The sequence below is a fragment of the Labrus mixtus genome, chromosome 17 (genome assembly GCF_963584025.1).
Source record: "Labrus mixtus chromosome 17, fLabMix1.1, whole genome shotgun sequence".
Lineage (NCBI taxonomy): Eukaryota > Metazoa > Chordata > Actinopteri > Labriformes > Labridae > Labrus > Labrus mixtus.
In genome coordinates this window covers 8202044-8227544 of record NC_083628.1, presented here as the reverse complement: position 1 = coordinate 8227544, position 25501 = coordinate 8202044, and the positions used below count along the sequence as shown (strand labels likewise).

Genomic DNA, 25501 nt, shown 5'->3' with positions numbered 1-25501 from the left:
CAGGGTTCAGAGAAACACACGTGGGCACACACGCTGTATGGAAGTGGTCTTAGCAATATGGCAGTCACCCACACGACGCATACACACACTGTTTTGAATATTTTTTTTACTGGAATCCACATCAGTGTAGAGTATCTAAAGACGGACAAAAAGTCCAACTCAATTTTCTATTGATTAAAAAACAGCATGACTTGTAAAGGCAGAAAATGGTTTGCAAAAGTACTTATGGACAGCATGTACTGTTCTGTAAGCCCTCCATGCGCAATGATCACAAAGATGTATCATCATCTTTTTCTCTGTGTTTCGCAGTAAATAAGTACATAGTGAGTGTGTTCACTGCTGACATGAAGGGAAGCGGAACTGATGCCGATGTCTTCCTCAACATCTTTGGAGAGAACGGTGACACAGGTAAGGCAGCAACTAAAGATTTCTTTTCATAACTAATTGTTCTGTTGATGATCTCTCAGATTTAATAACTGAATGAAAAACGTCAGTGAAATGTTGCCATACATGTACGTTTCATTTTTCCCAGACCCTGGGTAGACATTACTTTTTTAACATTTTCTGATTTATAGACCAAAACAGTAACAGAAAAGAAAGAAACAAAAGAAAAATGACAAATCCTTACATTTGTTGAAATGGAGGGAGAAACATTTGTACATTTTCTCTTAGTAAATGAAAAAAACTATCAATGTAGAGCTATTTAGTTATTTTTAAAACTATCTGCTAATGGATCATTCTTTTGAATGGTAGACACATGTGGCTAATATTTAATTCACCACCACTGGAAAATAATTATTCAATATTTATTGTTCCTGTAGAATCAGAATCATTGTAGTTGGCCAGGTATGCTAACACACAAAAGGAATGTGACTTTGGTGAGCTGTGCTCTGTACAAAAATATTACAATCAATATCAACAATGAAGGGGGCGCTGGTAGCCTACTGGTTAGTGCGGGCGACCCATGTACGGCCGCTGTGGTCCTCGGGTTCTAATCTGAATCCTTTGGCTCCTTTCCCGCATACCACTGTCCTATCTCTCTAATAAAGGCATAAAAAGCCCAAAAATAAACCTTTTAATATCAACGATAAACACAAATAATCAAAGACTAATGTGTACAAGACTTAATGAGACAATAGTGTAGTGGTGGATAATGCTGAGATAAGAGCGCAGTACAGTACAATCATCTGCGGCACATCATCTGTAATGTTTGGGATGATGCGTCATCGTTATTTCAATGGGTTTGATTTTCATTCTAACTCCTTTGTTTCTTATTAAAGGTGAGCGACGACTTGACAGTGACAAAGACAACTTCGAACGCGGCTCGGAGGACAAGTTTACGATAGAAGCTCCAAACCTGGGACGACTGAAGAAAATCACCATCGGCCACAACAACAGAGGCTCATCAGCGGGATGGTTTCTAGATAAGGCACTTGAAAACCACTCATGTATGCATGATCGGTACCAGATATGCACACTTGAATAAAATCACTGACCATTAAACATAATGTCTTCCTCTAGGTGGTTGTTGATGACATGGGGAACAAAGAAATTTACGAGTTTCCAGTAAATCGCTGGTTCGCGATGGATGAAGCTGATGGTAAAATACAGCGGGATGTGCTGGTTGGATCCCTGCAACCAATGGGTGAGAGAAATACGTTCCTCTGATAAATGACCTTTAAAAGCCCAGTTGCATTTGAGTCATTTGAGTTTTTGGTGTTATGAGACATAATCCAAAAAGGAGACAGCAAAATGAGGATAATATTCCTTTTTGACGTCTTTTATCACAGATGGATCACTGGATCCACTGACCAGTTGCTTCTGGCATAGCAGCAGTCTATGGGGAACAGTTACAACATTGTTCAAAACACCAAGAGTCAAAACAAACACAAAGGACAATTTGACCTCTAGAAAAGAAAAGACGATCAGTTTGAATTTGAATCTCGTTCCTTCAGAACTAATTCTCAAAATAGCTTTTTTTTTCGACGTGTTCTCCTTTATCTATCAGGCATTGTTTACAATGTACAAGTGATGACTGGAGATGTGAGAGGTGCTGGCACCAACTCTAAGATCCACATCGTCATGCACGGCTTCAAAGGCTTAAAGAACAGTGGCAAAGTCTTCCTGGAGGGCGGGGCTTTCGAGCGTGGCCTCATCGATATTTTCAACGTGGAGATTTGTGAACTGATCAGCCCGCTCAGCAGGGTCACCATCGGCCACGACAACGGTGCTGTGGGTGCTGGATGGTATTGTGAGAAGGTACTACACATCCGTGTTAATGGTTACAAAAGGATTCTCAAAATGTGTTTTACTCATCTAGAACCCATTCCTCTTCTAGGTGGTGATTTATTGTCCGTTCACGGGAACTGAGCAGACATTTCCGTGCGGGAAGTGGCTGGACGAGGACGAAGGAGATGGACTGATTGAGAGGGAGCTGTACGAGATGGTCTCCCTCAGGCAGAAAAAACAGAAAAGCAAGTCCATCAAACTACAGATCTCTGCTCAACAGACGAAAAGCAAATCACAGTTATTCTATTTTAGTTTTGATTGATTGAATCTGTTTTTTTAAACACGTTTGCCTCTGATTAAAACGAGACTGCTTCAATATCAAATCTTCTCCTCTTCCCCTCCAGAGTACCCCTGGTCCCTGTGGATTTGGACATCGGACATTAAAGGAGCAGGGACCGATGCTCAGGTGTTTCTGCAGATCTATGGAGAGAAGGGCAAGTCTGACGAGATCAAGCTGGAAAACAACTCGGACAGTTTTGAACAGGCCCAGCTTGATCAGTTCGTGGTAAGCCCTGGCCTTTTTTTTCAGCTGAGCTTCTTCCACTGTGAAGTTCTCCCACTAAGTTATTATGTATTTTTTTTTACATTTTTTTTTACATTTTTTGGTTTCACTGTAGATTGAATTGCCGGACATTGGAAAACTGCTGAAAGTGCGCATCTGGCACGAGAAGAGGAACCCATTCTCTGGCTGGCATTTAGCGAAAGTGAGACCATTGCTTTCTCTGTCAGATCTATCAGTGTGAGCTTTCAGGTCTGCAGTATTATGTCTTCTCTTCGCACTAACACCAGGCATACACCGTGGGATTATATAAATGTCATGGGGGAAATGTCATCTCAAACTGTATGAGTGAGTTGTTTACGATGTTCAACCAAAGCTCACTATTACGTGCTCACACACAATCTGAGTGCTCACTGTCGTTGTTGAATCCGGATACAGCACTGATGTTGAAGTTGAAGTCAGCTGTATTTCAGTTTTATGCACAGCTCAAATACAAACACTGTCAAAAACACTCTCACACTCACAAACACTCATTATCACCAACAAACACAAGCAACCAAACATACCCAAGTTGCGGGAGGTCTGTAGCTATTTCCTGCCGATGTTTCTCTTTGTTCATATCTTTTGTGATAGGAGGGGATGACACATCAAAAAGGCATGCCTTGCTGTTGCCAGGTTGCTTTCAGAGACGCTGTATTCCACTGCGCAGGTGCAATCTGGGGGAAAAAAAACGCTGAAGTTAGGCAATCGGTTTGTGTCTCTGCCTTCACTGTGCAAAAAGCATGAAGTCGTACGACCAAAATTTCAATCATGCCAGAAATGTATCTGACCGGTCGAGAGCAGCTGATTGAGCCCCGATCAGCCGTCGTGTCCCTCTGTACACTGTGCAGCATAAAACGTGTGATTCAGCTTCAATTTGGCCCATCTTCAAAATCAGCCGTGCGACTCAAAAATCAGATCAGAAACGGCCTGGAGTTGAGAGAAAGAAATCAAACTTTTTTATCAATTGTTAGCTTTACACATTATGCTCATGGTGCCTTTTTGTGTGGCCCAGTATGTGTTAGAGAAACTAATTCTTTCTCCCTGTCATTGTTTGGAATATAAGTGTTTAAAGGTATACATTAACCAGAGATGAAGATGGTATGTCTTAAACCACAATATCATTGTTTTCTGCAGTTAACGTTACTCAAAACCCTGACGATGGAGAAATATTCTTTCCAATGTGGCCGTTGGCTCGACATCAACGAAGACGACAATGAGATCGTCAGAGAGCTTCCAGCTATCAGCAAGGTCATCGATGAGCCGCTGCCCTGTAAGAAACAAACTAAGAAAAACACATGCAAATCCGTTCAGGTGATACTTAGTACAAGCGTGCTTCTTTTTCCACCGGGAGCAAGTGCAGAACTAAACTCCACGTTGACATTAAGAAGTACATACACGATGATGAACCAGTTTTCTTTTTCAGTGATAAAGTATCGCGCAACAATCTGCACCGGCAATGTCGGCGGCAGTGGCACTGACGCAACCGTCTTCCTCAACATCATTGGTGACCTTGGCGACACGGGGGAGAGACTCATGATCACGAGCAAAACCAACGTCAACAAATTTGAAAAGGGCAACGTGAGCGCATCGTTATTACAAACCATACAAAGAACAAACATTAATATGGTTCGGGAAAACACACTGCAGGCTATTGGAGTTCATTCGATTTTTCTCTTCTTTTTTTTTTTGTCCTTCAGCATGACGAGTTTCTCATCGATGCCGTGTCCCTGGGCCAGGTGCGCAGGGTGCGTGTAGGCCATGATGGACGCGGCGGAGGCTGTGGCTGGTTCCTTGATAAGGTGATGGTGAGAGAGGACGGCCAGCCTGAGAGTCTGGCCATTGAATTCCCCTGTGACAGGCAAGCAAATAATTTTTACACATGTCATGAAGGAGTAGTTTGATCACAACTATACTTTTTTTTAAGGGTTATTTCAGATCTATCATATGTTTATGCTAAATAGAACACTGCAGCTTGGAGACATAAAAATATCTAGCTGGAGTAAATATCTAGCCGTAATCTGTCCAAAGTAAATCCATTTTGAATCATACTTAAGATCTGTGTAAATATTTGAGTTCAATGAGTTCAATTTGGAGATCCTGGGATGCGTATACTGTAAAACTCAGGTCAGGCAGGATGTCTCTCCCCACTTTCAGTCTTGGCAAGAGGAAAATATTAAAGAAATATTAAGTTAAATAGGAAAGTTTTGGAGTTAAATATTTACTCTACTCTCCCTGTCTCACCAAAACATCAGGCAGCTGGACAACATTCAGTGGGGTGTGTTTAAGCAGTTAGGCAGGTGATGGATGGGTTTGCCTCGACAAATCGGCACTAAGTGCGTAATGTTCAGCCAGCTCTGGCAGTAATTGGAGCCAAACCACAAGGCTGGGGTGTAGTGTTACGTCTGGAAGGAGACTCTTCCTGTCCGGCTGTCTGCCTGTCTTTGTTGTTTGTTTTTTTCTAGCTGCCAGTGCAAAACAATTAGTAATTTGAGTCTTTTGTGTTGCTTTTACTGGATATGTTCTGTTATATCTTAAATGTTTTGTAATTCAAAATCAGAGCTCATGCAATACATACACATTTAAAACCACCAAGTATGATTGTGATATATTTCCTATGTTTCAGAGGAACTCTGGAAGGGAAGTAATAAATGAACAAATACAAATTTTTACCCATGTATTGAGCTGCATTCAATCCGGTTGTTGCCATGTGTTCTCAGGTGGTTGGATCGTAATGAGGACGATGGACAGATCGTCCGCGAGTTAGTTCCAGCTGGAGATGGGCTGCGTCTATTTAGTGAGCGCGTTAAATATTATACAAACAATATGTTAAGCCAACTCAAATAATGAGAACATATCTTGTTAACGCTTCTATAAATGAAATAACTCCACTAATTACTTTGCTCCCAAGATGTCAGCTATCACATAGCAATCAAGACGGGCAGTGTAAATGGGGCCAGCTCGGACTCCAGGGTGTTTGTCAAGCTGTATGGGGAGAAGGGAGACACTGACAAGATGCTACTGGCAGTTTCAGACAACGACCTCAGGAACTACTTTGAGACGGCTCGCACTGACATCTTTACCATCGACACATTTGACATCGGACGGGCGAGTTCTTCTGACACGTCAAATAAAATAGAGTCTATGTTTCAGACATTTCTTATAATTCTATTTTTTTAAAATCTTGCGTCTACTTTTGTGCCAACAGATCAACCGTTTCCTCATTGGTCACACTAATGAGGGCTTGCGAGCTGGGTGGTTTCTGGACAGCGTGCAGATATCCGTTCCGGTTCATGGGAAGCAGTACATGTTCCCGAGCGACCGCTGGCTCTGCAAAGACGAAGCCGATGGGAAAGTGGAAGTTGAGATCTATCCCAGCGAGGTCTTGGAGATTGAACAATGTAAGTAACAACAACTTGGGCCCTGTTTGCACCTGGTTTTAACCTGCATCCTGAGGGATCTGATCACACATGGATACATATCAAGTACAGGTGTAAATGTACACAAGGTGAACCGATGATGCATTAAGATCTGATCACTCAGTCGATGTTTACACTCACACATGAAGACTTACTTTTACTAGGGCAATGATAATTCAAGAGATAGGAAATGTGGGGAGAGAGAGTCGGGGAAGGACATGCATCAAATAACTCCAGGACCTGGAATTCAACCTGGGACCAGGAAACAACTCACAATGTCTTAACTAATTTTAATAATTAAATATTTTTTAACAATTGTAATGGTGTTATCAATTTAGAAAAGTACACAATTAGCTATAGCAGCAGAGTTATGGTATCATATAAATAATTAATTATGCGTTACTCCCAACACATTTTGATACCAGGTGTAAACAAGCACATAAAGAGTCCCATGCACAACATTGCTCTGCTCTACATAATCTTTCTTTCTGTGTTAACACTCTGATGCCACCTCTTTAACAGTGATCAACTATGAAGTAACAGTCGTCACGGGTGACATGCGCTCAGGTGGCACCAACGCAAATATCTACTGTCAGATCTATGGAGAGGAGGGCAAAACCGAAGTTCTCACTCTCAAGAGTCGCTCCAACAATTTCGAACGCGGCACCACCGAGATCTTCAAGGTTCAAATAAAGCCTTAGTCATGATACGTCAATTAAGATTGGAGGTTTTAAGTTCCTGTTTTGACAAATGTTTCATACCTACAACCCAGATTGAGGCTCAAGATGTCGGTAAGGTCTACAAGATACGTATCTTCCATGACGGGAAGGGCATCGGCGACGGCTGGTTCCTGGAGATGATAGACATCAAGCGGGTGAAAATGGCTATGGTGCAGGTGGAGGTGAAGAAGGAGAAGGAGGACACCAAGAAAGACAAGAAAAAGGACAAGAAAAAGAAGAAGAAGGACGAGGAGGAGGAGGTGGAGATGGTTGAGAAGCTGCAGGAAGTGGTGGAGACTTTTACTTTTCCCTGTAACCGCTGGCTGGCAAAGGATGAGGAGGACAAGGAGATTGTGGTGGAGCTTCTGAGTGAGGAGAATGAAGACCTGGAGAGTAAGTAGAGCATGAATATGTATTTACCAGATGGTTTGTTTTAATTGTGACATTTTGATGTGATGTTAAATTAAGCAAATGGCATAAGCTGCCATGTTTACATTGTGTCTGTTTGTCTTTTTTTTCTCAGTGAACTCTTACGAGGTCCATGTTTTCACTGGGACGATGTGGGGGGCGGGGACTGATGCCAACGTTTACGTCAACATCTACGGAGAGATTGGCGACACAGGAGAACGCAAGCTCAGGAGGTCAAACAACCTGAACAAATTTGAGAAAGGCAAGGTAAGCTTTGTTTCTGTTAGTCCTAGATGGGCAATTTTTTTTATGTGGATTGCAATAATGAGATCAACGTTGTTTTAGAATGTGGCCAGGTGCTGAAGATGCTTAACTAAGTTTAGCACAAAGAATGGATTAAACTACAGCTTTAATCTCATGTTTGTGGACAAATTGAAAAAAAGAGTAATAACATGTTGATCAGTAAGCTTTGGAGGTACCTGTTTTCACAAGCTTAGCTAAATGTCTCCTGGCTGTACCTTTATCTAGAACAGACAGAGAAGGATGGTGTGTAACTTAACACCTGGCAAGACAGCAAATCAGCATATTTCCCAGAATTCCTCTGAGGGGACAGTGTGTGGGTTGCTGGCGACCCTACTGGTCAGTTTCTGCGCCCCATGTACGGAGGCTGTTGTCCTCGAAGCGGGCAGCAGTGGATTGAATCTGACCTGCTGCTCCTTTCCTGCATGTCATTCCCAATTCTCTCTCCCTGAGTTCTGTCTGTGTCTCCTGTTAAGTCTCTCTCCCTGAAAGTAACATTAGCTAACATTTCATTGCATCATTTCCCTTTTCCTTTTTGGGACAAATCATTTCATTCGAATCATTTCGGTTTCCCCAAAAGACAGGTGACCAAGAAACATTTGTGGAAACATTTTTGGAAACATTGGGGACATTTTAAGAGGACTACTCAGTAGACTCTTAAACCTAGGTCTAATCATTTTATGTAATGTTTTAATTTTGAAATGTCACATAATACACAATCTTTATGGCTCTTAACTGACCAGATCTAACCAGATTTAAACACTATAACACATCACTGTTTCATGGGTCACTGAGTACTGTCAGTGAGCCCAGAGCTGAACTGGGCCCTTTTTACATGCCAAATATTATAGATGTTTTTTTTTTTTATTGAATTCAAAATATAAAAAGTGCTCCTGATTGTGCACCACAGGTAAAGTCGATCTACAGAGTAGGGTTGTCGCGATATCAGAATTTAAAACTTCGACATGACACTAGTAAGCTTCAAACAATAAAGGTACCTGCTTTATTACCATGGCAACAGTAATAGAAGTTGTGGTCACCTAAAATTGGGCAATTAATTGATTTTTATTACCAAACATTGCAAGCAATCTCCTGCATCTTGTCTAAATTGCACAAATACATTGGCAATAGATCACCTCTGTAAACTGATCGTTTTGAATCTTTTGGACCATCGCTGTCTCTCTCTCTTTCTCTTGCAGCAGCCTTGGGTAAAAATATCATCAGATAGATTTGTTTTGTTTTTTTCTTGATACTATAAATCATTAAAAATAGCACTTACTGTTACTAATGCATTTGTTCGATATGCTGTGTCCTACACGATTGTTATCAATGATACTGTTTCCTAGATAATCCTCTGTTGTATCTAAAGAGCCTTGCAGGTTAAATAAAGATCAGATAAATAAGTAAAAAGGTTTTCATGGACTGCTGACCTCAGACCTGCAGCATCACTTGACCTCTTTTGTGTTCCTTTGCAATGCAGGAGGATATTTTCAACATCACAGCGGTTGACCTTGGGGCTCTAAAGAAACTGAGGATCAGACACGACAACAGCCAGGCCAGTGCCGGCTGGTTTCTTGACAGAGTGGAAATTGTAGACAACAAAGATGACAGCACGTGAGTCATGATGTCCGATAGAGAAGGGATTCAACTTAATTTAAGACACAAAAGTGAATCTTCACACTAATCATTGAAATTATATAACAAATTCTAACAAAAAAAGAAATTCAATCAATCATTTATTTACATGTAAGAAAGATTCAACACTATTATGCGGCCACTACAAACAAAAATGTCACAGCTGAATATAGTCCTTCATAGTAGACAGTACCTCCTCATATAAAATGTAAGGATAGCTCCCTCTTGTGGTGTGAAATAGTACTAAGTTTCAGAAACAGCTTCTCTGTGGTGATGTAGGATACATCTAAATTTAGATAACTATTTTATCAAAGTGTTTTTGGACACCGGGAACATTCAGCAGTCCTAAACAGAGACTAAAACAGATATTTGTAATTTAAAAAAATGTAAAAAAAAAAATATACATAGAAATGTATTCTGTTGTAGATACTTTTTCCCTTGTAAACGCTGGCTGGCCGTTGATGAGGATGACGGACAGCTCGCCAGGGAGCTGGTTCCTGTGGACGAGGCTTTTATGAAGAAAGGGGATGATGATGAGGAAGACTCTGAAACCACACTTGGTCTGGAACAGAAAGGTAACAGAAACACTATAGCTGCCGAGTCAAAAAGTGACAACTGAAATTAAACATTAAGCTTCAGTTGGATTATTAAAAAGAACAATAACAAGATTTTTTTCTTGTTTTCTTTGTATTTCAGCGATGTCAACAACATACACGATGAGGATAAAAACTGGTGACAAAAAGTACGCAGGGACTGATGCGAATGTGTTTATGATCCTGTACGGCACCAAGGACGACACAGGTTATACTGAACTCGACCTCAAAGCATTTATATTCCTGAGGATATGCTTTTAGATACGGTGGTCAATCTGTGATGTGTGTATCTGCAGGGATAATAAACCTGAAGGCTTCAAAGACTCATAAGAATAAGTTTGAGCAGGGGATGATCGATGAGTTCACCGTGGAGGCTGTGGACATCGGACCACTGAAGAAGCTGCGTGTGGGACACGACAACCGTGGTACGGAAGAGCAGACTCATGCCTGTCGAGAGAAAAATACAAAAACAGTCAAATGGAACAATTTGTGTGATTAAAATGATTTGTGTTGATGTATAGGAGGCGGCTCGGCAGGCTGGTTCCTCGACTGGGTGGAGATCGATGCCCCGTCTCTTGGACAGAAGCTGCGTTTCCCGTGCGGCCGCTGGTTGGATAAAGGGGAGGATGACGGGGCCATCGTCAGGGACCTTTTTCCAAATCCTCTTCAGACGGAGCTTTACACACCATGTAAATCAAACTCCAACATCTCTACATCACACTCACACAAAATGTAAGGTATATGATGCACTGATTTTTCTTTGTTTGTTTATGTTTTGTAGTTGTTCCCTATGAGATCAAAATCTTCACGAGTGACGTGTTTGGAGCCGGCACTGATGCCGACGTCTTCATTGTCCTGTACGGGCGAGATGCAGTTTGCACCCAGCAGAAGTCTCTGTGCGTCAACAAGAGAGAGAGGCTGATGTACTTTGAGAGAGGAGCTGAGGACATGTTTATTGTTGAGGTACAAAAACACTTTATAGTCATTAATAGACATAGGAATAGAATTAGTGCATTTAACATGCTCTGTTAGTATTTTTCTGAACACATCATTCATTTAGTGACGTTTTTGTGCAGCTTGAAGACGTGGGGGATGTCATTGAAAAGATCCGTATCGGCCATGACAACCGCGGGGTCAACCCAGGCTGGCATCTGGACCGAGTGGAAATAAGACGTCTGCTTAGGAAAGGAAAGGTACTAAAGAGGTGGAGGAAGCATTCAAGTCCTTTACTCAAGCAGGAAAAAGAGTAAAAGAGTAAAAGAATAAGACCTGCTTTGAAAACATCTCTTAGGTTTACATGAACACTATGAGTAAAATGTTCTTAAAGTGTAAAAAGTTACAGCACTTAAACTAAGACAGAATGTTCCCAGCCTGTGTAATACTATAATATGTTGTCATGATTGATGTTTAATCATTGATACATTCATGTAAAATGATGTATCAGCTGTTTTTTTTTGTAACATTGCATCATATTTGATAAATTATCAAATGTTTTGTTTATTTAAACCTGATCTGTTAACTCTTAAAAAAAAAAAAAAAAAAAAAAAACTTTTTTTCTGTAGGCCTACATACAAACAAAATATTTGCTTCTGAATTTCAATGAATACATGTAAACAAGTAAAGTGCTATAAATTACCTCAAAATTGTTATTTTTTTAATTTAATTGAGCTTTTTTCAAAATGTACAGAAGAACAGTTCCATACACTTACACGTGATATACAGTTTAGGTTATAAAAACATTTTTAAAAATTGAAGCAGAGGACTTAGCATAGTATGCTCCCATCAGCTGGTGACAAACAAGCACTACATTTGGTCAGTAGGTGGAGATATTCTCTTTACATATAGATGTGGTGAGTGTATATCTCACACACTGAAACAAGAAGAGACAGTGTTCACTGAACCTCTTCTTAGGCATCAGCAAACCAATTAACCCCTAGTCTCGTCCCCTCTCTCTGTAGGGTTCAGAGACCGTCATCTTCCCCTGTGAATGCTGGCTCGCCAAATCGGAGGACGATGGAGAAACGGTGAGAGAGCTGGTGCCGTCTGACATCATCACTGAGAAACTTTCTCGAGACGGAAACCTGAAAGTCACTGAAGTCGAGGTGGAAGATGCCCTGGAGAGTACGTCAACACACGCCGACATTCAATACAATCAACTGCAATCATGAACAGAAAAATGAAGGAATGTTGTGCAGGATTTAACTCCCTATTATGTCCTGTCTGCTCTTCAATTTCTTAGCATTTGTTTGGGATGTAGACACAATCCCCAAATGAGTTTCTGTTCTGACATTGGCATGAAATAGCGTCAAAAAACTACTTTCTGTAAGCTCTATATTCGGCCATTACCTGAGATCAATGATCTATGTGTCTTTCTGTGATCATCCCCTCAACAGCTCACACATACAACGTGTCAGTGATGACAGGTGATGTGTGTGGAGCCGGAACCGACGCCAATGTCTTCCTCACGATTTACGGGGACCTGGGGGACACCGGGGAGAGGAAACTCAGCAAATCAGAGACAAACAGCAACAAGTTTGAGCGTGGATCTGTAAGAAATCATACACTTCACTGATTTGCAGTGACACAAAAAAAGTTCAAACGTCATAAAACGTTTTACCCTTTCACCAATGGTCAATGTTTGATACCCACAGGTGGATAAGTTCACCATGGAGGCAGTAGACCTCGGACAGGTTTTCAAAATAAAAATCCGCCACGATAACAGTATGGTGAGTGCAGACTGGTACCTGGACCAGGTGGAGGTGTTCGACGTGGACACAGAGGAGGTCTTTCTCTTCTTATGCGAACGTTGGCTGTCCAGGAAGAGGGAGGACCGGCGCATTTGCAGAGTCTTCTATGTCAAGGTAACGTGGGAAACATCTGTGATTAAAGACACAGAGAACACACAAATGTCCATGTGTTTTCAGATTGATCACTGGTACATTTGATTGGAAACATTGCCAACACTTGAAAAGCAACCGATTTCACTGAGAACAGTTTTAATCAGAACATCTCTCTCGTGAAAAAAACATCTCTCTGTGTGAGCTATAATGAGAAATGTTGAGTTTTCCGGATGTGATACTTTAAAGCTCTGAGGAGTTCAAAATAATTTGCCACCCACCTCCAACACCTCAAGCAGAAAATCGAGGAAATCAATACCTCAAATCCTCGGCACATAAATCTACTGCACTGCGAGGCAGGTAAATAATGATTTCACCCGCTTGTATAGCTTGTTCATTCTTGTAAATCTTTTTTTGTTTTTGCTGGATTGCTGTTTTTTTTGTAACTTTATTTTAGTTCTAATTGAACTGTGTTCTGAGATAAGAACAGGGTTACATTTATTTGATGTGATCACATAGTTGGCAAATAAAGTAATTTCTTTCTCTGATTTGGGGTTTTCAGAGTTTGGTTAAAAAAAATCGGTACCAAGTTAACCCTTCAGTTACCTGCTCATGTGGGGATGTGTGTGTGTGTGTGTTTTTTTTTTAAGTTGAGTATGCCTAATCACAAGAACATCAAGTTCAAGTTCTCTGTACATGTACAAAGTACACAGTGAGACAAAATGTTCCTCGAGGACTGTGATGCTACATGAGACAATTGACAACTAAAAATTAAGAATTAAGAATGAAGAGATTATGAGATTAAATGCGATGACAATAGGGTGGTTATCAATAGTTAAATTAGTAAACAAAGCAAAGTGGATTGATGAAGCAGTTAATTAAACCAGTAACAACAAGATAAAGTGATAAAGACAAGATAAAGTGGCTAAAACAGATAAAGTGGCAATGTTAAAGCGATGTGGCAAAGGTTTTTTCTTTTTTTTAAAATGCAGAACATCATCAACTGATCTACAGCTGATACAGTATACATTCATACATTTCATACATAGTGCAAAAGTCAGTCACTGTGTGTTGAGGAGTCTGACGGCTCGAGGGGGAAGAAGCTATTACACAGTCTGGTAGTGAGGACATAGTTTTATAATAGATGTCTGCCATGGTAATCAATGGTAATCACTATCATTGCACAATATATTCTTCAAAGTAGATTTTGTGTTTCTATAAATCTTATATACAATAAGATACGATACAAAACGCTACACTTTGTTGACCCCTTAGGGAAATTTGTTTGGATTCAACAGAAGCCTATACCAATGAGAAACACAACCCACACACATTGCCCTTATTGCACAATTATAAAAACACACCACCAAGAGGAAAAGTGCACTATGCCATGTATCTGTTTTTTCTATTTTCAGGATTATGAGGGAGTAAGAGAAGGCCTCAACGGTAAGAAGAACTCAGCACTGACAGTGAAAAGTGTCGACAGCAACATGAACAAAAAGAGCAAAAAGAAAAAGGAGGAAGAAATCGAGCTCCCGAGTAAGAAAATCAAGAATCCTCAGCACTGCACGCCTGATTCATCCTCTGCTCTGAATTTTCGTCATAAAATATTCCGACTCAAACATCTCTGCATAATCTCTCGCTGCTCTCATGAATGAATAAGTGCCGTTTCCTTCCTGTACAGTCATACCGTACCACATGACAGTCTGTACCGGACTGGAGCGTGATGCGAGCACCACCAGCAGGGCTTATGTGATCATTATCGGGGCCAATCACACCCAGACAGAGAGACTGTGGCTGGACCTGCCGGATGGGAGGAAGGGCTTTGAGTCCGGCTCTCTGGAGAGCTTCGAGACCCACGGTTCAGACGTGGGGGAGATCAAAAAGGTCGAGGTGAGGGAGGGAGGTAGGGGGGAGTTTCAGTGAGGATTGAGCACTCCCAAGCGCCCACACACTCATGAACACACAACAAAAAAATACGCCCCCATTGCTGGACGTGATTGTTTCTCTTCCCACCTGCAGCTCGGCCATGATGGTGCCACTCCTGAGAGCTGCTGGCTGGTTGATGAGCTGTCTGTTGCTGTGCCAACCAAAGGGGTCAAATACATCTTTACTTGCAAGTGCTGGCTTGCCAAAGATCGGGGAGACGGTTTGACGACGAGAATGTTCAACGTGCTGGATGCAGAGAACATTTCGATCTCCCAGAAGGTATGTTAACGTAAGACAATGAATACAAAGCACAAACGTGTGGCAGAGAGCGTTCACCACAGTCAAATCAAACAAGTTGACAGACATATAACAATTAATCAATTTATATCACACCATCATAAACAAACCGATTTACATAAGAAGTAAATAAGAATTCATCCAATGACACCAAAACGGATTTCTGTAACTTCCTCCTCTCTGCATCAAGATTAAATGGATTTAATTATGAATATTTACATTTATATTCTATGGAGAGTTAATCTGCAATTAAAAGTGTAATTTTGAATATGTAGTCTTGATTAAAATGGATACAAAGGTACTTTTTTTTGCTCTTAGACATGTCTAGAATATTGTATAATCATTTCCCATGGCGTTTTTTAAAGGTGTTGGCCTGGTTTGTCACTGAGAAAAAGTCTTTGACAACTGTATAAAGCCTTTCTATTATAATTGACTTCAGTCGTTTGAATCATCGTTGCGCCTCAATTAAATGGCTAATGGAGTTCAATAATATGTAATGTAAATCTATTATACCTCAAGATATTTTATTATCCGGTGATACCAGACAGAGTGGTCTCCTATCTGCATATCGGTTTCTGTTAGAAGATGAAATTAAATGTATAAAACTTATCTCAATTTCTCATTCACATTTCCTTGATTTGTAACTTTCATTACTTTTGAATGGTCTCTCCTTGTGTCACTGTGTTAAAGGAGGTGTTTTGCACTAGAGCTCGACCGATTAATCAGCCAGCCGATAATATAGGCCGATATTTGCATATCCAGTGACTATCTGTATTGGCAAATTTTATCTCACATGTGTCGATATTACTAAATATATTCTACAACTAGCATTCCATTTGAGTTTCATTGTATTAAACTCGCAGTTCTCTGTCACCAGCAGAGGGCGCTATATGGATTACAACAAGCATTATCACTCTCCAGAGTGTCAAGCGGTGATGCACATACATGCACAGTTACTTTCCCGTTGAGTGACCATCTAGTCTTACTTATACTGTATTTATTTTCTACAAGTGTTTGATAACTGCATTTGAGGGATAAACGAAATAAATGTGTGTGTGTGTGTGTATCTATACGTATATAATGTATCTCTACAGTTCGAACATAGATCTAAGAAAGATATCGGCCGATATATCGGTATCTGATTTCCCCCCCACAATATCAGTATCGGCCTCAAAAATCGGTCGGGCCTGAGTTCACATATCCAACTATCTCATGAAGTAGGTGCAAAGGAAATCGAACTGACACATGGAAAAGAGAAAATCCTCCACACTTCTCCTGCTCGAGAGAGCTAGATTTAAAAAAAACAAACCACAACATTTCGGTCCCTCTGAACCTTCTTCAAGGTGTGTGAGAACAGTAGTAGGGTAGAGTGCAGGAGAGTTTATTTTCCATGTCACTGTATCACTGTAAAAACCCACTTTGAATAATATCAGTCTGAATTACTTTATGGGTGTTTAAGACAACACGTCCCCCTTACAATTGCTAGAAATATGAAAGAATGTATGTGTGTTGTTCAATAGCTGCAGCAGGTTATATTCACAGCCTTGGCTAGCGATGGTTACAGGCTTTTAAATCTTTCAAGAAATAGTTTCATTATTGTAAGTAACATGTCAAATGCTCTCTTGGCAGATTATCTATGAGGTGACCGTGGTAACAGGAGACGTGCAACACGCAGGAACAGACACCCTGATCTTCATGTCTGTGTTTGGAGCAAACGGCAGCACGGAGGAGATGCCGCTGCAGAAGAACGAGGATAGGTAACAGAGCACGCTAATCAGAAACAATATCAAATAAAACACATTGTTCAATAACTGCAGATTATATACAACTCTGGGCTGTTTGTTTGGTGGATGACAGGTTCGAGCGGGGTCAGGAGGACACTTTCAACATGGAGATAGATGACATCGCCCCGTTGAGAAAAATGAGGCTTCGTATTGATGGTTCCGGCAGTCGACCTGACTGGTTCTTGGATAAGGTCAGCACACTTGTAAAGGAAACTCTCAAGATTACAATCAGCGTCTCTTAGGAGATAACACCACTGGCTTTATAAAATAATATATTCATTTATGATTAAAAGAAGGAAAATCTGGGGTTCTGAAGACCCTCTTATCATAATTTCTGTTTGTGGCTAGCGCTTCTAAACTTCTAGTTCTTGAAACTGTCCATCAAGACTTAAAACAGTTTTACTAAAGGATACTAAACCGTTGAGAAATCTATGAACTAACCTCGAGCCAAATCAAACAGACATGTTATGTGAGGTGTTAAAGTTAAATAAAATATATATAACAGAGGAACTGCGTCAAGTAGACTCCTCTTACAATTCACTGTTTCTCTTCCTCACTTTGTCAGGGCCCAAAATGCTTCTCAGGAACAAACTGCAGATCTCGTCCATAAAACATAAAACCAGGAGCATAAAAAGCAGAACAATACCTAGTCGCTTCTTCCAAAATCAATAATACAAAGCAGTCACAGGTTTGTGTTTTTACCCTGCCTTTGTATGCTATAGGTCACACAGGATCATTCAGTCTATTATATCACACACACACACACACACACACACACACACACACACACATAAACAGATCTATCCATGCCTGCAGGAGAGCGGTCAATGATTCATCCATCCACCCACCCGCAGACAAAGACACAGACACATACGCACACACATACACAGCAGGGCCCAGAGTTCCTGGAGTGAGCATATTGACCCACTTTTCTCATCATCATTCTACTGTTGGTGCCTGCATCACACAGACACACACACACACACACACACACACACACACACACACATACACTGAAACACAGGGTAATGAGCCCCATCTGTCTCTGCATTCAGTGTAGAAAGGATGTATTTAACAATCAATTTTCTTTAAGTGCCAATTTGTGTGGAACGCACACGTTTGTAATGCATGGTCCAGCAAACTAATCGAGTACCTTTGTACATAGTTTAAAAAAAAATGTCCAGTATTTTTTCTCCGCCGCTTACCCTGTGAGGACAAAATCACTGCTCACCTCCAAAATTCAATCTGATGTCTCATGACAAAACTCTGACGCTTTGATGAAACAGAACACATTTCCTATGCAAATGTCCTCCCTGGTAAAGGCACCATGCCTGCAGAGCAGCAGAGCAGTCAGGAACAATACCCTGCCTTGTCCGTTTGTGCCTGGGACTCGGCGGCTGCGAACATCTCCTTGATTTGACCCTGCACAGAGCCTTGTGTGTTCAGCATCACAAGCAGATGTGCTGCCTTTATGGATTGCTGGGTCTCTGTATGGAAATGGACACAACAGTGCACCGGGCAAACTGCCAGCTTAGTAATCTGCCCCAATAAATATGCAGAGGGGAGAGCTAATACGAGTGTGGGCAGACTGCAACTGAGTCTTTGACTAGAGATGAAATGTCTCCTAGGGCTAATGATCTGACACTGGGGAGGAGTAAGAGTTTGTGTACATACCTGAATTACATTAGTGTGGCTAATATGTGACAAAGAATGTATTTATAATGATTCTTATCTACTGGAGTTGACTCTAGTGGTATGAACTTCTTTTGAAACCACACTTAATTCAGAAAGAAATTCCTCCATAAATTTCAGATGGATTGACATGTAATGTAAGACTATGTTGTCCCCAGAGATTGAATCCATCTGACTCAGGTGACTCATTGATTTTTCCTCTAATGCCAACATGAGCTTTAGACGTTGGCACCAAAAAAGTGTACAGCCAATTAGCTGTACCACAGTTAGCTATGTACTCATTTACATATGTAGTCCCTGTGCAGAAGACAAGAGACGACATAAAATATACACTAAAACGTCTACACCAGTGGTTCTCAACTGGTGGGTCGGGACTCGGGACCCATAAGTGGGTTGCAGAGCCATTTTCATTGGGTCAGGAATGTGTGCCTGGAAAAGATTTAGTCAAAAAGTCTGTGAAGCGCTTTTTAAACACATTTGTTTAAATCCATTTCTTTGTTCTGTCACTTGTTTTGTACCATCTGAGGTCCAAACTGTACAATGTTTCATTAAATGATTCTGATCGGTTGATAAATATCAGCAATTTGTGTCGCTAGTTTTCAAGAAGGATTTGTAGGTGGGTCCCGCGGGCTAGACCAGTTGAGAACCACTGATCTACAACAACAATACATAACCACTGTACAGCTAAGAGCACTACATGTAATGTGTCACTTTTAGATGCATCTTTCCTGTAATAATGGAATGAAAGAATCTTTGTTTTCCCATAAAAATGAAAGAAAAACTTAGAATCCATCATATCATCATTTTTAAGCCTATTAAAAGAAGTGGTCATTCACAGATATCTGGTCTCATACTTTCAGATGAATGTTACGCTTTGCTGTGAAAGTTGACATTAATAATGAATGGCATTTGATGCGACATAATATATATGAAGAGAAAGCGCTCTGCTTCCAGGTGATCACGCGTAACCTGACCACGGAGGAGGTGTCCGTGTTCACCTACGAGGAGTGGCTCTCCAGGACCCGAGGACCCAAGAGAACCGTGATCTGCGAGATGGCTGCTGTGGTGGACGAGGAGGTGATGGTGGAGCTCACCACCTACATCATCCAGGTCAAGACCAGTGACTGTACAGGTAAGTCTTGTGCAAGGATGGCTGCTGTCTGTGGCCCATAAAATATATTTATATTATATCACTTAGTCCCATTAAAAAAACAGTTTTCACATCAGTTCCTAATGATGTTAGTTAAAAATGAGTGCATGATTAGATATTGCATTCCAATCCATTAATTAGAAATGTCAAATTTTCTGCTTATAAGGTTTGAAAAACTGAGAAAATAAAACTGTTCAGATGTGAAAAGTCTGTGTTTCTGTTTTTTATTGAGGATCTTTTAAATCTGACTCCACACTCTTCCAAATAAGTGCGATACTTTGTTAACGTTTAGAATCGGTTACAATCGCGATGAAACGCTCATTGCTAACCTGGAGGTAAATGTTACACAACTCATTAGCCTCCTTTGACCTGTGCCTCTGTAGACGTTTACGTTTCCAGGAGAAGCTAAAGTGAAATAATTCATATTCAACTCAACATGGTAAAGAAAGAAACCCCCTTCAGGAAGCCTCCTCACAGCTTGGCTCCCACTTTTCTTCATGCTGGATTTTTCTGCAGCTCAGCAGCCCTGCTGATCAATACGATAGCATAGCAAGCAGTCTGAGCTGACTTCAAAGTACTGCTCTCTGCCCTTGGCAGTTACTGGAAGCTAAGATGTAGCCATGTAGCACAACTGAGGCCTTGAACGGAATAATGAGCCTGGCTGATAGACACAGACACACACACACACACACACACACACACACACACACACACACACACACACACACACACACACACACACACACACACACACACAAACACACACACACACACACACACACGCTGACATTACATAGGTGAAACTCTTCGTAAAGGTAATGGTCTCCTCTGGGATGTCATGTAGGGAATTTCATGTATAGTGTGACGAACATTTGAATGAGATGTAGGTATCCGTACGTGCATATTTGAAGGTATATGAAAAGAAATATACTCTTGAGGAATTCTTGGAGTTTCTTTAATGTTGCTAATGCATTTTTTGCTAGTGCACGCTCAGTGTGCCGACTTGTGTAAAAGTAGGCCACAGAAAACATCCTGCAGTCTGAGAGGGCTTTTTGCTCACTGCTTATTACACGTTCACTTAGTGTCTATCTCACTGCGTTGAAAGAATAGAGCACTGAGGAATCATAGAGTTGTTGCCTGAGTCAGAGGACGCAGCTTCCTCTATGCTCATTTTACTCTCTTGCATAATGCGGTTTATTGTTAGCTGGGGAGTGTCCTCGGGGCTTTGCAATCTCAGTTTTAATTCGACAAATCATTTAATACATTCCTCCAGCGCTTAATGTGCAGTTCAGAAGATCTACATCAAAGCATGCATTTCATAATTTATAATCAACACACTCCATGACTGTTCACAGATGACGCCAAGTAAATGTTTTGTTTTTAAATTTTCATGAATTTCATGCTTTCAGTCAGATATATAAAATACTTCTAGATTTGCAATAGAAATTAATTAGAACAAAACTGAACTGTAAGCTGTAGCCATGTGGGTTCAAAAGTGAAGCCAATGCTGAGAGTTCTTAGACATGCTTTATTTTTAAAGGCCAGCAGGGGGCAACTTCACTGCAAAAAATGTTGGGCCGTAAAATTGTTCCAATAAAGAGTAAAAATTAACTTTTTAGGGTTGTGGCCACCTGTGATTGCTGCTATCAACCTGGATATGATGAACGATGCATATTGAAAGACAAAGTACGGTCATTTTTGACTCCAAACAACAAGAACAAAAACACCAGACTACACGCTTCAATACAGAAGTCCACAGGAATGGTTGATGTCACAGTGTCTTCATTTCTTACAGACAGTCTGTGGCTAAAGTACGTTTTTCAAAGTGAATCCAATGACAACATCAAGGGAAGCAGCTCTCCTTATTTTTTATTTTTTTTATATAATTGGCTCATCTTCTTCTCTCCTCAGGGGCAGGAACTGATGCCAACGTATGGATCATTGTTTTTGGAGAGAACGGAGACACAGGGACGCTGGCGTTGAAAGAGTGCAACAAGTCCAACAAGTTTGAGCGCAAGCAGGTCGACACATTTCGCTTCGCCGATATCCTCAGCCTGGGAGAGCTCTCTAAAGTGCGAGTCTGGCACGACAACTCAGGTCAGCCATTGCTACACACTGGGTGAATTAAACTTGAACTCTGTAACCGCGTCTGTAAAGTGTCACTAAGGAGATACTGGGTTACAGAACAAGGAACATTAGGACATGCAATTTCGGTGGAGTTAAATCAGAGTGGTTGGTCAGCCTGAAGTTTGTGCTCCCAGCTTGGAGTGCCAGGGTCTGATATCACATTCCTCTTGTAGTGTTTCATCTCAGAAGATGCAAAAAGAAACAAACCTCTTAGGGTATGCAGCTGTTGTCTTAACCGAGCTGTTTTTACTTTCTGTTATTTTTTCTGATTCCATTACACACAGGTCCTTCTCCAGGGTGGCACCTGGATTATATAGATGTAAAGGATGAGATCATAGACAAAACATTTCGTTTCCCCTGTGATCGCTGGCTTGCCAAGAATGACGATGATGGGCAGATAATGAGAGAACTGGCCTGTGCTAACAACGACTACTTGGACCTCAACGAAAAGACGAGTAAGGCAGATCACGAAACGTCATTTAATGGTATCATCTTTGTGATTTCTTTGGGAACACTTCTGGTGTGGTTTACTACTACTGGTCTCTGCAGCAAACACTTGTCGACAATAAACGGAAGAAGAACTGGTGTGTCCCTTAGCAGTGCAGCACAGACACAATTAAATCGATTCAATAAATAAGTCAGACAATGATCTGCCTTTTCCCATCATATAAGGAGCAACAATGATCAGCTTAGCCAGATTTCCAAAAAAACTTCTACAATGAAGGTTTTGCTGAATTGACATTCATTGAATTGCTATTGTAGAGAAAATGTACACCAATTATTTAATTAAAAAATGGGTTTCAATTTAGAATTGTATAACATTCTTGTGCTTAAACGTGTGCTGTTTAATTTTTGTGGAAGTAAAGAGGGCCAGGACTTGTCTTTATGAAGACACCTGAGATTGACTGTAACGGCCTGTGTTCTCTCTCTTCAAGAGTATGAAATTTGTGCAAAAACTGGAGACGCTGCTGAAGCTGAAACCAAAGAAAACGCATGGATTGTACTGGAGGGGAAGAAGGGCCGATCAAAGGAATTTGTAATGGAGAACTCCTCAAAGAAGAAGAGGTTCTTGCGGTGGGTACTTGTGCGTGAGATTAACTCAATGAGCTGCAACTTGTATGCATGAAGAAGCTTAAAGAAATGTGCTTTCTCTCCCTCTTACTCTACCTTTACACTTATTATGATAATCCTACCAGCGGCAAGCACTTGAGCTCAGAGCAGTGGTGCAATCCACTGTTATGACATTACGTCATCCAGTAGAAAATTCATTCTGACACCAAACAAATTGGCAGTGACATGAATTTTAAAGCATGTGGCCTAATTTAAGAGAAAAGCTACTCGCTCTAACATGCTGATTTTTCGCTCTTTTTCTCCAGGGGAAACGTCGACAGGTTCGAGTTTTCATCCAAGAACTTGGGTGACATTGTTGGTATCTGCCTGGGCCACACACCCAAGGATGGAAAGAAAGTCAAGGGGGAGGTTTTCTGGTATGTGGAGGAGGTCGTTGTGACTGAAAGGGAACTGGGAAACAAGTAAGACATCTGTTACAGCTCAGTGATCCATAGCTACACAAATGTACCGTATTTACACTGTGGCTTTTTTTCTCTAACGTCATGCTGAGGGTGGAAAACGAAATGTTTTTTCGTCGTTGTACTTGCTGCTGTGTTCCAGGTTTCAATCATATAAACAGAGGAAATCCTAAATTGCTATTATTTCTTTGCTTCTTGATATATCAGCAACTGAAAAGACAACATTTAAAATCCAAAGGGACATCTAAATAATATTTGACCCTCCATTCGCTCAAATTTGTGTCAGCTGGAAGCAGACGTGCTCTTGTTTTAGAGTCTTGTTTTTTTACTCATCTGACGAACACAGCGCTGCAGGAGCTGTATTTGTCAACAGAGCTGTCAGTCGTGGTGTCAACTCCCCTTTGTATGGCCTCAAATAACTAAGTACATTTTTGATTTTGGCTCGATCGTGACCTGTGAAGGTTACACATTTTTTGGCTTCACTTTTTGGGAGCTGTCATGTCACCCGTCCTTAACTTTATTATTGTTTGGCCACGTAAAAATGAATGATAGGAAATCCTTGAATGACTAGCTTTCAGTCATGTTAGCAAGCAATTGGTTGAATACTAACATCAGCTGTTCGGACTTAACTTACAGTCGCTGTTTTTTACTTAATAAGTTATCAAATGTTGCAAAAACAGAAGATTTGTTTCATTTTCTGATAACTAGGAAGTGGTGAGATTATGACCGTTATACAGATGTGTTACTTTTATATGATTTGAAACACAATAGGAATGACATTTTTACAGAATTTGACCTTTGCACCCTGAGTTTGATATTATGGGAAATGGCCAGAGTGTATATTTGATGAAGGCAGAGATCATTCATTTTTATTTCCAATCATTATTTGTTAGTATCAAGATGTGACGTTTCAATTCTGTATTATCACCTCACCAGGTACATCTTCGGTTGCAATGCCGCCATCCCCCTCTCGCCGAAGAGGGACGATTTCCTGACCTTTGAGTGCACGAAGGCCATCGAGAGCTTTGCCAGTAAAGCTCGAAGCCTTGTGCCCGTCAAGTATGAGATAATCATCATCACAGGCGATGAGAAGGGAGCAGGTACGGATGCCAATGTTTTCATCACCATCTACGGCTCCAACGGAGACTCAGGCTGTCGGCCGCTGCGGCAGAAGTTTCGCAACCTTTTCGAACGCGAGCAGACGGACCGTTTCATTCTGGAAATGTTGGATATGGGAGAGCTGCAGAAAGTCCGTGTGGAGCATGACAACTCTGGCCTGAACCCCGGCTGGCTCCTGGATCGCGTGGAAGTCACAAATACAGCCAATGGTGTCACCACCATCTTTCTCTGTGGGAAATGGCTGGACACTAACAGGGCAGACGGGCAGATCGTCCGGGTCTTTTACCCGAAATATTAGTAGAAGTATTATTCATAAAAACGACCACTGCAGAGAGATCTCAGCTCATGCTTTATAGTTGTAACCAAAGAGATTCTGCGCTGGTAAGTTTTATATCTCAGGAGCTGAGACATATTTTTACACTCATAGGAATTTTTATGATATTATAGTTTAATATTTAAATACACGTGCAAAGAAATACTGTGACAATATCGTCTTCGAACAGGGAGCTGAATGTGCCATTCTTTTTAAGTTTCATATGTCAGGGACGGTTTGCTCAGTTGCTTTGTTATAATGGAGATTTTATAAAAGATTAAACTTTTTTGTGATACTCAGAACTACAGCTTTGAAACATGTCATACTTTTTGATTCGTCTATCCAAACAACATTCATATTAGCAGATCTGTCTTTATTTTAAAGATGCCGGATCAGATATATTGATGTTAAGATCTGTTTAAATACATTTTGAGTGTGGAATGGGTCATAAACTTAAAGTGAACAGCTAGCTCTGCAGTTTGTGGTAGCTCTTAGTAGAATATTAGCCATATTTTTTTTTGTTGACTTTCGACACTAGTGAATTTGTTTCCATAGGAGACAGCTTTTTCAGCAAAAAAAACAAACACTTTTTAACAGTAGCGCCAAACAGTAGACTGCCACAGTTAGCAACATGCTAGTTAAGGAAGGAACATTTCTTTAAAACAGCAAACAACCTTAAATCAATATTTTTGATGTTCTGTATGTTTAAAGGTAACTGTAAGCTTAGCCTAAGCAACAATTCATGGGGGGGGGGGGGCACAACTTTCTCTGCTGCCCTCAAGTGGCCCAAAAGCAGTTACTGCCCCTTTAAATTGAAGACTTT

General features: G+C 40.8%; 1 protein-coding gene across 1 annotated transcript in view; it reads left to right on the top strand.

Annotated features, from left to right (window-relative positions):
* Positions 1-25096, top strand: part of LOC132992611 (lipoxygenase homology domain-containing protein 1-like) — a 34034-nt gene extending 8938 nt beyond the window's left edge. The window contains exons 7-43 of the mRNA XM_061062041.1: positions 310-408; positions 1281-1429; positions 1522-1645; positions 2009-2259; positions 2339-2474; positions 2634-2794; positions 2907-2993; positions 3965-4100; positions 4254-4408; positions 4528-4688; positions 5548-5624; positions 5739-5935; positions 6036-6228; positions 6769-6929; positions 7019-7358; positions 7489-7640; positions 9154-9287; positions 9735-9883; positions 10005-10109; positions 10198-10323; positions 10423-10590; positions 10683-10864; positions 10978-11094; positions 11860-12022; positions 12295-12449; positions 12553-12762; positions 14154-14277; positions 14423-14631; positions 14761-14946; positions 16594-16721; positions 16822-16939; positions 19395-19572; positions 21502-21687; positions 22002-22172; positions 22653-22791; positions 23094-23249; positions 24183-25096. Coding sequence (XP_060918024.1) covers positions 310-408; positions 1281-1429; positions 1522-1645; positions 2009-2259; positions 2339-2474; positions 2634-2794; positions 2907-2993; positions 3965-4100; positions 4254-4408; positions 4528-4688; positions 5548-5624; positions 5739-5935; positions 6036-6228; positions 6769-6929; positions 7019-7358; positions 7489-7640; positions 9154-9287; positions 9735-9883; positions 10005-10109; positions 10198-10323; positions 10423-10590; positions 10683-10864; positions 10978-11094; positions 11860-12022; positions 12295-12449; positions 12553-12762; positions 14154-14277; positions 14423-14631; positions 14761-14946; positions 16594-16721; positions 16822-16939; positions 19395-19572; positions 21502-21687; positions 22002-22172; positions 22653-22791; positions 23094-23249; positions 24183-24663 — 6164 coding nt within the window. The 3' untranslated portion in view covers positions 24664-25096. The remainder of the gene's footprint in view (positions 1-309; positions 409-1280; positions 1430-1521; positions 1646-2008; positions 2260-2338; positions 2475-2633; positions 2795-2906; positions 2994-3964; positions 4101-4253; positions 4409-4527; positions 4689-5547; positions 5625-5738; positions 5936-6035; positions 6229-6768; positions 6930-7018; positions 7359-7488; positions 7641-9153; positions 9288-9734; positions 9884-10004; positions 10110-10197; positions 10324-10422; positions 10591-10682; positions 10865-10977; positions 11095-11859; positions 12023-12294; positions 12450-12552; positions 12763-14153; positions 14278-14422; positions 14632-14760; positions 14947-16593; positions 16722-16821; positions 16940-19394; positions 19573-21501; positions 21688-22001; positions 22173-22652; positions 22792-23093; positions 23250-24182) is intronic.
* The last annotated feature ends 405 nt before the right edge of the window (positions 25097-25501 follow it).